General features: G+C 38.0%; 1 protein-coding gene across 4 annotated transcripts in view; it reads right to left on the bottom strand.

Annotated features, from left to right (window-relative positions):
• Positions 1-14856, bottom strand: part of fam13a (family with sequence similarity 13 member A) — a 53784-nt gene that overhangs the window by 27227 nt on the left and 11701 nt on the right. For all 4 annotated transcript variants that reach the window (XM_040145258.1, XM_040145260.1, XM_040145259.1 and 1 more), the window contains exons 6-8: positions 14473-14559; positions 10001-10248; positions 2587-2628 (exon numbers count right to left, since the gene is read on the bottom strand). In XM_040145258.1, coding sequence (XP_040001192.1) covers positions 2587-2628; positions 10001-10248; positions 14473-14559 — 377 coding nt within the window. The remainder of the gene's footprint in view (positions 1-2586; positions 2629-10000; positions 10249-14472; positions 14560-14856) is intronic.

The raw sequence follows: 14856 nt of genomic DNA, 5'->3' as shown, positions 1-14856 counted from the left end.
CCCCAGTCCAGTGTTTGATCAGGAACAGATCAGCTGAAACACCGTAGTCCGGCACACATTTCCTGTTAAAACCACAAAATGTTGTTTTTACACTTTGTTTTTTTGTATGACTTAAACGAGATATACCATCTTAATTGGTGAGTTTTATAGGTGCTGGTAGGCAGATTTTTTTTTAATCTTCAGACAGAGCTAGGCTAGTTGTTTCCCCACAACCTTTATGCTAAAATAATCTAAACATCTCCTGTCATATGTGACAGTGGTATCAATCTTCTTATATAACTCTTGGCAAGAAATAAGCATATTTCCTAATATGCTGAACAGTTCCTATGAGAAACACAATGAATCTATCTGGTTTTTTTTGAAAATACAAATTTTGAATTTACCTGAATGACCACTGACAAGTCAGCAGTGTCAGCTGTTTTTTGTTCCCACTTTGGTGCTGTCTGTAAGATTTGCTGAACTGTTAAGTCAGGTCTATAATGATATGACCAGTCCTGACAATTTAATTGTGCTATTGTGGTATTTTTGTCCTGCTGAGTTTGATTTTAAAAAGCCAGCAGTGCAAGTCTTTGTTTTACAGGATCTTGAAGTTTGCTTAACATAATTGCTTTATTTAGGACCTACCAACTAAGAAAATTGCTTTGCAAATACAAGTAAGGACAAAATAATATGTTTCTGTAGTAGGTGTCTGTGTATTTAAAGTCAAGTGGTCTTTAAGGCATAAAAAATGCAGAGGAAACAACTCCAAATCTTACACAGCAGATGCTTATACCAGTTAAATCCCCCGCACTGTGTTCCCAGGAGCGTCCATTCAGGTAATCCAGTATTACACCACAGTCAGATACTAGCCAGAACCTTTAGAGGCTTTGGTCAACACACACAGAAAAAAAAATTACGCTGATCTACAATCCATTTTGACTGGGTTGAGCTTAAACTGGCATGTGGCAGCCTGAGATTCTCTGTATGTGAAGGAATGCAGGCAGACCTCAGCATAGAGAGTGAGTCTGTATGTCCTGCGTGTGAGTGTGTGTGTGTGTATGTGACAAAGCACAAGTAGGCCGTGGAGTTAGACAATGATGAACAACAACTAAGGAAAACATTTGAAAAGAATGAATAATGACAGCTTAGTGATAAATTCTACATTAAAAAAGAATTTCATTTTTAGTTTTGACCATCAGAGAGGTATTAATGTAACTTTATGTTCAGGAGGTAGAGTGGGTCATCCACTCACAAGAAAGTCAGTGGTTCGATCCCCGGCTCCTCCAGTCCACATGTTGAGGTGTCCTTGGGCAAGATGCTGAACCATCAGTACGTCTGAGTGTGTGTGTGAATGCGATGTATGAATGAGTGAATGGATGGGTGAATGTAGCATGTAGTGTAAAGCGCTTTGAGTGGTCAATAAAAAAAAAAAGAAAAGCGCTATACAAGTGCAGTCCAATTACCGTTTATTATTGAGGTTGTAGTTTGCAGTGGTGCTGAACTGGACTGCATTATATTGAGAGGTGTTTCTAATGTTTTACCCACTTCATCTACAAACATAAAGAGGGAAGAACATTAGAAGCACATTTCAGTACAGTGCAGTCCCGTACAACACCACCACTAACCACGACCTTGATAATACACATGGAGTTGAATTAGGCTGCTGTGGTTTGAAGGCTTTAATTCAACATACACTGAGCGCTAAATGAGAAACGATGACAATAGGGTCATTGATCCTTAGCAGGTGATTATCAAGGAGGCGTGGTCAGGTAGTACCGAAATGTTATCACTTGCACATGAGGGTTATTGGGTTCATTTTTATTCACAAGACTGTACGTTCCATTTTGAGACTAATGACAAGGAAATATATTAAATTCAATAATACTGATCTGATGTCAGATATTATTAGGGCTGCAACTAACAATCATTTTCATTATGGATTAATGTGCCAGTTATTTTTTTTCATTAATCGATCGATTCATAGTCCATAAGATGTCAAAAAATGTTGAAAACATGCCAATTGCAACTCCCATGAGTCCAAGCTGACGTCTTAAAATACCTTGTTTTGTTCGACCAACAGTGCAAAATCCAAATATATTTAGTATTCAATGACACACAGAAAAACAGCAAACACTTTCACTCGAGAGGCTGGAACCAAACAAACACTCTGCATTTTCTTCACTATTTTTTTGCTTGGAAAATAATTGAATTGCTTAATTGATTATCAAAATAGTTGCAGATAGATTATTTTTCTGTCAATCAACTAATTCATTAATCAACTAATCGCTTCAGCTCCAGATATAATTCCTCCTGCACTGTTCAATAATCTAAATAATCATATCATTTTGAAACAGTATCTTCACCGAGATGTGTCTCTTTCTTAGGTGGTGTGTCTGAAACACGTCCCGCGGCTGCCTTGGCCACAATAATCAAATAGTGGTGAGCAAACTGTTGCTTGTGCATGCTGCCCTGCTTTGTGGTGGTTCCATTGTTTCCGATGATAATGCACTGAGGCAGCACACAGCCACTTCCCCCACACCTCCAGTCCAAAACAACATCCTCTCACCCAATTCTGCCAGTTTTTTAACACACAGACAGGAAGCCTACCTCATGTAGAAAGGAGATATAGGCCTCTCTTCTTCTTTGGAACTGAAATATGAAAATAAACAGAAATAATTAATAAGTGCTATGGTGCTATTAATAAGTGCTACGGCATAAAACCCCCTACGCACACACCCCCACCCCACCACCACCACCACCACCCATTACTACATGTTACTGTGGCTGAAAATAGGAGCATAAGGCTGGCTTTTGTCTGCAGAATAATAGCCATGCACTGCTCCAGATAAGTGTCTTTGTGGAACTTGTCTCGGTTAATTACTATGAACCACCAGAAAAATGGCTGCTGCTCCAGAATATAGGCTGGCTGCTGCCACTGGATGTATGCCAGTGACACATGATGAAATTATGCAACAATAAGAGGAACTCAGTGTTAGCCCTGAATGTTGAGGTTGCTTAACATTTTCATATCCTGGCACTTACAGGCTGAAAATTTCATAATCACCTAGTCTTGTTTGCCTCAGCAGAGCTGACTAATGTATTATCTTCTCTAAAATAAAAGCAGGAAGAAAAACACTGCAACCAAAACCTGAAATGTTATATCAGTATGTTAACCATTTAACAAATTAAGTGTTGAATGACCGAAGTAAGGCTGCATTTTATATGTTTATTTCATTTAACATGAGATGTTCTTACACGATAAAATTCAATAAGGTCGTGCTACTGTGTGACAGCTAAACTTTATTAGCTATTAGATTCTTTCATTTTAAATGAATGTCACAGAGAAAACGAGGAATGTGTTAAAAAAAAACATCACAGTGTGACCTTTCACCACTTTTTGACACCACTGGGATTTTTTTCTATCTTTACCTGTGAGAAGAGAACACCTGTCAGGACAACATGGACTCTACCAGTGTTCACAGTTTATGAATATGCAACAGAAAGGATTTGGAGAAAAGTTCAGGTTTAAAAAAGATGTTGAGAAACCAGGTAGAGCAAATGCACACAAAGTCCATTACAGACATTTTTTTACATTTCAACTGCTTGACTGAGTATCTATCATTCAATGAATGACAAGAAACTTGGGTGTTTAGTTCGTTTTCCAAAAAAGCTTCACTAAATGCTTCAAGACAAGTATGCAAAACATTAATAGAGCTGAAATTAGAAGGCCTTTAATCAAATATTCAATTGAGAGAAGAATAATCTGCAACTATTTTGGTACTTGATGAGTCATTTTTTATCCAAAAAAAAATAAAAAAATAAAAATAAAATTACCCAGTTCCACCTTCTTAATTGTGAAAATCTTTCTTTGCATTTATTTGGTTTATATAATTGTAAATTGCATATCTTTGGGTATCTTTGGGGACTTTTGGTTGGACAAAACAAGCAATTTAACGTCACCACAATGGGCTTTAAGAAAGTGTGACAGGAATTTGTCACGGTTTTCTGACATTTTATAGAATAAACAATTAACTGAGAAAATAATGAGAAGGTTCATTGATAATAAAAAAAAAACAACATCTGATCACAGCCCTAATTATTAATTGCTGAGTGGTTTATATTCAATCTTCTAAATAATGACTGACTGAAACATAAATATCTTAAGCAAGATTTGGCTTGGTTTTTTTTTTTTCTGCAAGTAAATTTGCATTTCCTTTTTTACTATCTACAGTCCCACAGATGCCAAAAGGAGCAAACACACTATATTTCTGACATCCACTGGACGGTCTAAATATTCTGGCCAGCTGGTTTTGTTTGATATTAGAAAGAAGAGCAGGAAACAGACGACATCAAACTGAAATAATTACAAACCACAAGCAGTCAGGATTGTGGGTTGTAAACAGCTTGAGTCTCAGATGTTCAAAAACACAGAATAAAGAGTTGTTATTGAGTGAATTTTTGATACTCTGGTGTGTTTTGGTACGTGACAGGCCTTCATGTGGCCTACTCTAAGGGGCAGGCGTATCAAGAGGAGGGGAAACCACTTTCACCATTCAGGCAGCACCTCACCAAAATTCCAAACAAAGGATTTAGGTTTCAAGTCAGGCAGGAATCAAAATGGGCCAAAGTTCGTTAAACTCCGAAAGTCTTCTCTAATGACACAATCTACAGGAAATGTGGATGTGTGCCTCCAGCCTTGTTTGAGGTGCAGCTGTAGTTCACCACACAACACGTCTGGAACTGAGACTCCAAATTCTTTTAGAGTTTCAACGGTGAATGTTTTTTTCTCCACAGCCATGTTCTTAACTGGTGTTACACAGACTGGCAGGCGTATTAAAATAATGTGTGCCGTCACAGCAGCCGTGAATTGCAAAAGCGGAAATCCTGCTTACCCACTACCTTACTGAGGGGATAAGAAGAAGCTTTGTAGGGATACTCAGTAAAGGCCTGATCCCTCCGGGGTGAACGGAAAACTACCAATGACTAGTTGGTCAATCTGGACACGCTCCACTTTTTCAACATTTATAAAAAAGTGTACACAAGGGTAGTCTGGCTTAGCAGATGCTGGTCACTTGAATAATTCTCCAACTGGCTCCGGTCATTTTTGGCAAGGTCTTTTTCCTTCTGCCCTCTGTTACCTTTTCCAGAATCCCTAAACAACACGCAACAAAAAACACTTGCTGTTTGGCTACAATGAGCGAGGGATTGGGGTGCCCCGGTAGCTCACCCGGTACAGCGAATAACACAGCGGCCCGGGTTCAAATCCAACCCAGGGCCTTTGCTACATGTCATCCCCTCTCCCTTCCCTGCCTTTCCTGTCTCTCTACTATCTCTATCCAATAAAGCAGAAAAATAAAGCATTTCTGCTTATTTATCTGGGGGATTGATGTGGAGAACTTACTGGCTAAGTAAGACCACAACAACTGCAGATCCCAAATTCATCAACCCTATGGTGAAGTTCTGGTTTCAGTTTTCAAAGGTTTGCATTTCATTAATTAAAAAAAGAGTAAAGGAGTCCCCTGTGTCTCAGCTCCTCTCTTCAGTGTCCACTCCCTTCAGGAACCCCAAACCATTGGCTTTTAGACATGTGGTGGAAATCCTTAGAATACCTCTGAGCACAAACTATGTGGTGGTCAAGACCCAAGGTATTTGTTGGATAAGCCTGACTAAGCTATGCTTGGTATATGCTCATTTCATCAGAAAAAAACTGTTAAACCAACACAGAGTTATTATGGTTTAGGCTTTAAACTGAGAAATGGAAGACTTCCGGATGAAAGTAACAATTTACAGATGAAAAATGTTTGTCTTCAGTTCTTACATTCATCTTGTTCTATGTCAAGTCTCTTTATTATGACCATTACCTTGGCTACACCTTATTGACAGTAAAAGCAAAATGACACAGGAAAACACCACATTAGTATTTGATTAGCCGGAACACCAGTGAAAAGAGTTTAGACATCTACTTTGAATCCGTAAATATGACATGTGCTTCATACCATCGAAGACCTGATGTCAACTCACCTGATTTAGTGTTGCATGAAAAAGGGTAGCATCTTTTACCAAGAAATTAGCAGTGGCTGAAAGAATTCAATATACTTGCTGAAACTAGGGCTGCATCTAATGATTATATCAATCTATTTGATATTTTTGACTAGTCGGTTTTTCTTTAAATGTCAGAAAACATTCTAAAATGCCCTTCACAACTTCTTCAGAGTTACAAATTACGTCTTCACTTATCTTCTGATCAACAATTCAAAATCCAAATGTGCTCAGACACAACTCAGCAAATCTTCACATTTGAGAAGCTGACACCAATGAATGTTTGGCATGTATGGTTGAAAAGTTATTCGATTATCAGTATCATTGACAATTATATTTCCAATGATCTACCAATCGATTAATCAATAGTGTTTTCAGTTCTGAACAACATTAATGATTCTGACTATTGACCTGGGATTGCTTGCAGTCATCCATTTCCCGTACCATCAAGCCAGGTATCGAACTTTCCGTCAGGTCTGTCACTGAACTTGGAACATCAAACTTTGTATCTAGAAGTTCAAAATGAGTAGCATCTGACCTGGGTTTTTCGTTTCCTTGAAATGTTTGCCCACTTTACAAAGAGGCTTCAGCTGTCCTGACTCGTGGGGAGTCTCAGGCATAACTGAAGAACTGAAGAAGCCTCTTGGATGAGCTGCTGATATCTTCTAGCAAATCTAGTTGGCTTTGACTGACCATTTTTAGATATCTTATGACCTGAATGACTGAGAATCTTTACTGACATCAAATTTTAGTACAATTAAGGGCCATCGCCCTGTGTAAGATTTGGAATCAAGGCGCTTCAGCAACATTTAAAGTGCAGCAAAACCAGTCTGTTCCAGCCCGTAGGTTATGGCTGTAAATATATGCCGTCAGGCTTTCAGGCTGATGGATGAGACTTTCTGACATGCGGCCAACAATACTGTTATACCCACAAGGAACCTGCACTCACACCACACTGCAACGTTCCTCACTCCCACCTATTTCCAATGGGCTTCTAAGAAACCCAATAGTTACATCACAAGATCCAGTGAACCATGGCAACTCCACACAAAAGCCAGCATGCATCCACTACGTGCAACTGCGCAATGCTAAGAGCAAAATATGTTCACATGGTGCTGCTATGTTGGCTCATGTGGCCTGTGAATGGGGCTGATGTCATATTTCAGGTACAGGTGAGAGCATTGTGGCATATGAAATTACTGGATTAATTTATTTGATAAAGGGGAAGGAAGTGTTACATTAAAGATGTAAGACTCATTTTCTAATATAGCTCAGAGGTCAAAATGTGGATACGTGAGAAGATCTAAAAGTGGAGCCACTAATAGGAAACCCTGAGAATGATGATTTTCATTTGTGTGAAACATGACCTGAGTGAACAGAGTGACTCAGGATAGGGGTAGTTCCTGGAATTAAGGGAGGTGTCATATCTAATACATATGTCATCATTTGAATAAGGAATAGATTATTTACCACCAACAGGGCATAAACATGCTTCATAAATTCTTGATGTCAAATTTCACACCCTATAAAAATAAAGTTCCTGAATGAAATGTAAAAAAAAAAAAAAAAAAAAATTAAGAAAACACTACATTTTAATTAAAATATAAAATGATGCACAAAAGCAGTTCCTTGATTTTGTCATTCTGCATATATTAATCCAGTTGTGGCCCATTGTGCTATGCTGCTGTATGTGCTGCATTATGCTGACACAGATTTGACTGACACATACCTTTGGAAAGTGAGAGCAAGCTGACGAGTAGACATGAGAGCAGCTACAGATATGTAAACACAGGTTTCCACTGATGGAAAATTATCATATATTTGCTATGGCTTTATGTGCCAAAATTGCAGTTACTTAAAATGGAATTAAAACAATTTTTCACACAAACTAATAAAAACTTTCTCTATTTTTCACCATCTTCAAATAAATGTCTTGTCTTTGAATGTTTTAAAACTGTTTGAAAAACAGTGTCAAATTTGTCAGACACTACTAGTGAGTATCAAAAGCTTTCTTGCATTAAAGATAGTAAACTCATTTTTAATCTTTTTGCCTGCTGCAGGTGTCTTTTAGTAAATACCAGTGAGTTCAGATTGCTGACGCACATTACTGGGGTCCCCCATCATGCTGTCTGTAGATCAGTCATCCAATATGACCTGGTCGTATTGGGTGACTGATCTACTGACTGATTGGGTGACTATTTGGTGCCCACCAGAAGATTTACTGGTACCCTGACATGGTGAGGAAAGCTCTTGTCACCTTGAAAGCATTATATTTGCCACTTCATTTTACAGGAACATCTGTTCCATTAAGAAGCAATGGTTGGCCTTGTTGATTTAACAAGTTTTAGGCCACACAAGCAATACTGTTCATTATCTTGGGGATAAAGAGCAAAGAAGAGCTTGACCATCTTAAACACAGAAATTAAAAAGTATTTGATATTTCATTTTTGATAAAGTTATTTTAAACCTGTTACGCTATATTATACTACTGGAAACTGTTAAGATGGTAAAAGTCATTATTATTGCCCATAAAAGTATAAAAAACTATGAAAGGTACTATTTATTTTGTGATAAAATACATTTCACATATCCTGTGATAAAAATACATTATATTTGTATGATTTTTTAAATACGTATAAGCAAGAGCAGTGAGATTTGTAATTCAGTATACAAGTATGTCTGAGAGCAACCACTGTGTGTGTGTCATACTAAACTTTTATGTAATAATGGATCTGGTGCTGACACGGTTCTAAACTCTGATTACTGCCATACTAAAGGTCACAGGTGTGTTTTACAATTGTATTAGAAAAGAAAACAGCATCATCATTTCTCATCTTGGTGCTTCAACATAACACACAACATTTTTGGCTTTGCTTTGATTATATTGCTTTGATTATATTTTGTAGTTTCTCCACTGAGACACATTCTACATACAAACTATTGTCAGTGAAGTAATTTGATCTATATACTTTATTAAACATTTATATTTGTGTTCCAGATAAACTGGATTTGGAGTGAGTTAAAAGAGGTTTTAAACAGTACAGTAGTAGGATTTTCAACCAAACACTGCAGGTGGCGATCACCGTCAAGGTTAATGCTAGTCTAAGCAGCAAAAGCCCCAACAACAGACACAGCTGTAGCCTTGCTATTCCAGGACTGAAGACACTCAACACCAAGTGGTTCCAGTTTCAGCTTCCTATAATAGGCTTGTTTGCATGTCAAAGGCACATTGCCACTGGGCTTGGGCTTTAGATCCCTGATCGCTGTCAGACACTTGAGATTCTTCATCCTGACCCTTGGCTGATAGCACATCATCTATGCAAACATGGTCCATAACCTATTTAACATCGCTAGAATCTCCCGCTTGTATTCCAAATTGGAACTGGATACACGGAAAGCAAGATGGTATCACAAAATGAAAATCGAAATTGTTTAACAATAAATGTTAGGTATGTGGCAAAAAAGTTTTGATCTGTGTTATATGACCTTAGGTTTTATTTCAGAGCAGCCGTAAAGGATCATGCTTATAGATAAAACTGTGATCCTAAAAAAATCATAAAATTGCAGGAGTAGCTGACTGCATTTCACAGCGTAACTGAATTCCATTTTTGACTGCACACTTTACTAATTGCTCAGGGTGGTGAGCTTAAATTATTTTTTTAAAAATCATGTAATGAATAATGATCTAAAACAGTGTGCTTTTAAGGCATGGATATTCATCTTTGACGATTCTGTACATACTACTTAATTTCCAGGATTGCAACTCACACACATGCTGTCAAAAGATGTCACTCTAATATATACTTATGTTCATGATCTAGCGTTAACACAGCCCTACCACAATTTAAAAAAGAAATAGGGTCATAAAATATTTTGTGCAAAAATAATAATTGATATCCAAATGCTAAAACGTGCAAAAGTTTAGTAGTTAATATTTCAAATTTTCTTAGACAGATGTGCATGCGCTTTCACACACACTGACCTACTGAGAGCCTCCATGCTGCCAGAGGGGCTGACATCGGGATAGCCAAGGCGCGAGGTAGTGTCTGGATTGTCTTGGTGAGCCAGAGGTATGGGAGTTGTCTCCATCCCCTCTGGACTGGTACCCCTCAGCTCAGACGTCAGGGGAAAAACTATCGGTATGGAGAGAGGCCTTGCACGGGGTAACTGAGCAGAGCCACTGGGCTGAAGGACGGCTTCAGGCATGCCATCACTCTTGCCTTTCCTCACCTGTTTTACAGAGAGAGAGAGAGAGAGAGAGAGACGCCAACAACAGGTTAGTCTTGTGACAGGAAATGTGACACATCACAGGAGGGAAATCATAAACAACCAACATTTCTGCACAGTCAAGCTCATACAACCACACACACACACACACACACACACACACACACACACACACACACACACACACACACACACACACACACACACACACACACACACACACACACACACACGCACACACAAACACGCGCACACACAGAGACACACCCTGGAGCTTCCAATCTTTGCTCGGGTTACTATAAAACATGCATTCGGGGATCTTCTGAGGTGAGGTAGAAAGCAATAAAAGAACCACAAAAGAAGCAAGGGAAAAAAGGAGGTTAGCTTAAAAAAACTATAAGGTTAGACTGATGTTAGTCTTACCGTGCTGACCCTGAGTGGGTATAAACAGCGTGAACCGTCAACTGTAGCGTAGGAGAAGAACCTTAACCTAATTACAGCCACATTGTGAGAAGTACCCTTCTGCATTTTTACAGTTTCAACCAAGGAAACCTGATAGAAGCGTTAAAGAATGTGTCAAGAAGCTTACTCTTAGTATATATGGAAAGCACTCGTATGGTTGCCCACGTACACTGAGGCCAAACAGTCGGTTGGCTATGGGAAACAGAGTATGAAATGGGTCTGACGCCAGCAGCTTAAGTACTGATAATGGTCAAAAACAACCAATGCTAAAAGAGGCTTGGCTCTAGATAAATGTCTGATGGCTGAATTAAAAGGCTTACTTTTTTCCTTTACACCAATTATCAGCGGAACATTTCGATTTGGGGTTTAACTTAATGGGTTGTTCTAAAATCTATTGATGCAGCCTCCATTTAGATATTTAGTCATTGGTGCACTTAATGGGTGAATCTTTTGGAACATAATTAGCTCCACAAGCTTATTTAGCTAGACCTGGTATGGATTTTGCCCCTGAGGTCTTTGTAATTGATTTAGCTAAATTTGTCATTCACAGAAAACCACAGGACAAAAAAAGAGATGAAAAGGGGAAAAAGAATGTGGACAGTAGTTTGTTTTTTTCAGGGGGGTTGGAGCCTATTTCATCATACACTGAGGAGATATCATGGAGACACCATGGACAAGTCCCCATCCTCAAATCAAGGTAGAAACAGGTGTTTTGATGGGTGTGATGGTGCCGTTATCTCTTATTGTTAGGCTTTCCTGATTGTGTATTTTGTTCATGTCTTATTTGCTTTATTAAAATCAACTGAAACTTTAATATATATTTAAAAAAAAAATCTGATAGACAACCTTCAAATTCATAGATGTACCTAGCCAATACACCAATTTTGTGCTTCATTGAAAAATGGAAACTGAAATTGTTCTTTTATTCACTCATTATTACTCACTTTACTGGGAAGTTTATATAAAGAACTCAAATGTGTGTCAAATGGCAAAGTCAAAAATTATATATTTTTTATGTCTATGCAATGTATGATGGCAGTTAGTCAGTAGATAGATAGAACTCCAGGTCAGTTTCAACCCGCCATGCTGCCTCCATTCCTCGTTCTCAGTTTCTGCCTATGCACAAAAAAGAGCTCAAACAGAGCAACAAGTTGGAGCTAAATAAACCAGATGGCAAAGAACCTGACAGACAAAAATGAGAATATGACCTTGGTTCTGAATCATGTATTAACTAAGAATTTGAAAAGACTGTAAAGAAAACCAAGTAAAATATTCAGAACTTAATATTGTACTTTGGTGTGGTTTGTCTCCAGTAATTTGATACAATGAAAAGGCAGTTGTGGCTAGCCTTAAAACAACCTATACCTCTGTTAACTGATCTTTATTCACTGACTGGTGACAGCTTGTTTCACAGATATCTAGTTTTTCAGAAGTGTGTATGCAATCTGATCCACACCTGTTCGTCTTTGCAAAACCAACACAAGCACTTTCACTAGACTTTTTAAAATAATGGTTGTTACTATAGCCCTTTGCTCAAAACGCTCACATTTGCGCATTTTGAAAAAGTATTCAAATTTTCTCATGGTCCTACCATAGCAACAGTATTCTGTCATTGAACATATTAATTCAACAACATGGTTTCAGTAATACTCTGCCAATAATAACTGTGTGTCTTTTGGAGTCCAAAGCTCATGTACTGAAACATCTGTTTGTTTTCATTAAAACACAGCTTCACCTTTGATCACACATTCATCCTTTTTAATGAGAGGTACATAATAAATCAAACAGACACAACAGACATGTTTAGGGCTCTCTAATTGAAGCGTGTGTGGGTGTGTATGTTCGTGTGTGTTTCTCTCACCATTACACCTGACCGGAGGCAGATAAATGCTGTATAAATTATAGACTTATAACACACCTGGCAGTGCTACAGCACCACCCATGCGGTGCAGCTGTGGCAGTGATGTAAGAGTGGTGAGCAATCCAAAATTTACACTTTTAATAGCACTTGTCTTCAGCAGTAGTAAGCATCAAGGCCAAGTTTGTGTTGACTCTGGTCTTGGGAATGAAACAGTTTTTATAGAAGAGCTATAAAAGTTGTACCAATAAAAGTTAATATTAATTATTAATTATATTAAGTACAATGAGCTTGACGTTATGTATGAGATTAAGCTAACGCCACTATCTTTTTCATAGGGTTTCTAGGAATCTGTTGGTGTCACCTTTAGCTACAGGAATCAACAGCTGGATATTCCATTTCATGTGTTAAGTGTTTCAGAAGCTCCTAAACATCAGACTCTTGATATTGTCATATTACTTTACTGCTGATGGCTACTGTTCTTCCACCATCCGTTTCAGCGGAACACTGTTTTGCTTTTGCAGCGCCTACTGACACAGCTTTTTGGCAGTTGCTGCTTAACTGGCATTGTTAAATCTGCCATTTGCAAATGCCCTCGTTGAAGCATTGACTGTAGGTTCTCCTTTTATTATAGCCGTTTTGTAATTTCTGACTTCTACTTTAGTGGAGTTTAGGCTGTTTCCAGAATCACTCCCTATTTATTATATAGTGCACTATATTGTCACTATTTTACCTGAGTGTGTAAATGTATCCACTAAGTGGTGCCCTCAAAAATTCCACAATGGAAAGAAAAACTAGTGTCCATGATGACAACAACTACATAAGTGTCTTAAATCTCAATTTATTGCTCACTATTGAGTAAACCATTTAGTGTGGATTACATAGGGAGCAGTGAATAAGTGAAAAACGGGTGATTTTGGACAGTATAAATATGTTGTAAATACGGTTTTCACAGTTTCAAAATTACTTTCAATAAAACCCTCAAAGGCAATCTAGCTGTGCACCTCCATACACGGTTGGGGCGGAGGGGCTGCCTTCTTAGCTTAAGATTTTAAGTAACTTAAGGCATTTAAAAACCATCTTAAGTTTTACGTACCAGCTCCCCTAAAAACAAAAGATCTTTCACTGACCTTTGAGGGAAGGAAACATTCTTTATCAGCAGTTGTGTTTTTACTCTCCTGAGATTATCTTGTTGTCAGTCATCAGTTCTTTTATCGCTACAGTGACACTGGTCTTGATATGTACACCACATTTATGGCATCTGAGTTTTGTTTTGAATGTAGCTTTCAACAACCAATCAAAGATCATTTCAGTCTGACTTTGTTGTCGAACTGAAGCCAACTTCAGAGAAATTACTCATCATTTTATCACACACATACCGTACAAATGAAGGTAAACAGAGATCATTTTGCATTTATGAGAGATCAAAGGAAAAGAGTTTCAAACTTAAGAAAACTTAATTTATCAGATGTAGCTCTCTTATTGAGCTCTTAGATTTAAATAAATGAATCCAGAGCACAATTTCTAAAACATGTACACAAACAGGAAATTTTGAAGCTGTAATTCCACTCAAATCTATGGCCAAATGCAGTTTTTGTGGCAGGGCTCATGTTTATTAACACCACAACAGAGTTGCAGGAGCATAACATAGCCCATGTTTGTCTCTGACTGCAAATAAGCATGTTGTTGTTTCCTGCAGCAGATTGACTTTATCAAATCACATCATGTGACTAAGCAGCGAGGACACAGGCATCAGAGGCTGTCTGCGAGATGACCTCAGGCTAATCAGCACCAAGGCAATACAGCAGATAAGGAAGTGGGAAGTACTTATTGGAATAAACCTTTTGGGCAACCCCTTAAACAAAAATAATCGATCACAATGAAACTAAAAAACGTATTTTCTGTACCTTCTTCTTCCTTGGTCTTGCCTTCAGAGTGTTAGTGGAGGATTTGTTCAGACGTTCTGCATTTTCTGGTCGGTTTTTTTGTCCAATCTTGGGAAATGCATAGAAGGAAAATGAGAGTAAGAAAAAAAGAGAATAAGTTTTGAGTACACATTTAAATGTTTACTGCAGCATGAATAATACATTGATTGAGACAGCCATGAGCATTATAAACGACCAGGATAATCGAGTGAATAAAATGAAGTCGGACTACAAGATAATCCTGATCAATCTGCTGCATGTTATCATAAAAGTTATCAATAAATATTACTGAAAGAAATTATTGTTAAATATTCTGAATCTTATATCAATAAGTTGACAAAAATTGACCTGCTACAGTAGCTGCTC

The sequence above is a fragment of the Xiphias gladius genome, chromosome 15, assembly GCF_016859285.1.
Source record: "Xiphias gladius isolate SHS-SW01 ecotype Sanya breed wild chromosome 15, ASM1685928v1, whole genome shotgun sequence".
In the NCBI taxonomy this organism is placed as follows: Eukaryota; Metazoa; Chordata; class Actinopteri; order Istiophoriformes; family Xiphiidae; genus Xiphias; species Xiphias gladius.
This window is presented reverse-complemented; position numbering and strand designations above follow the sequence as displayed.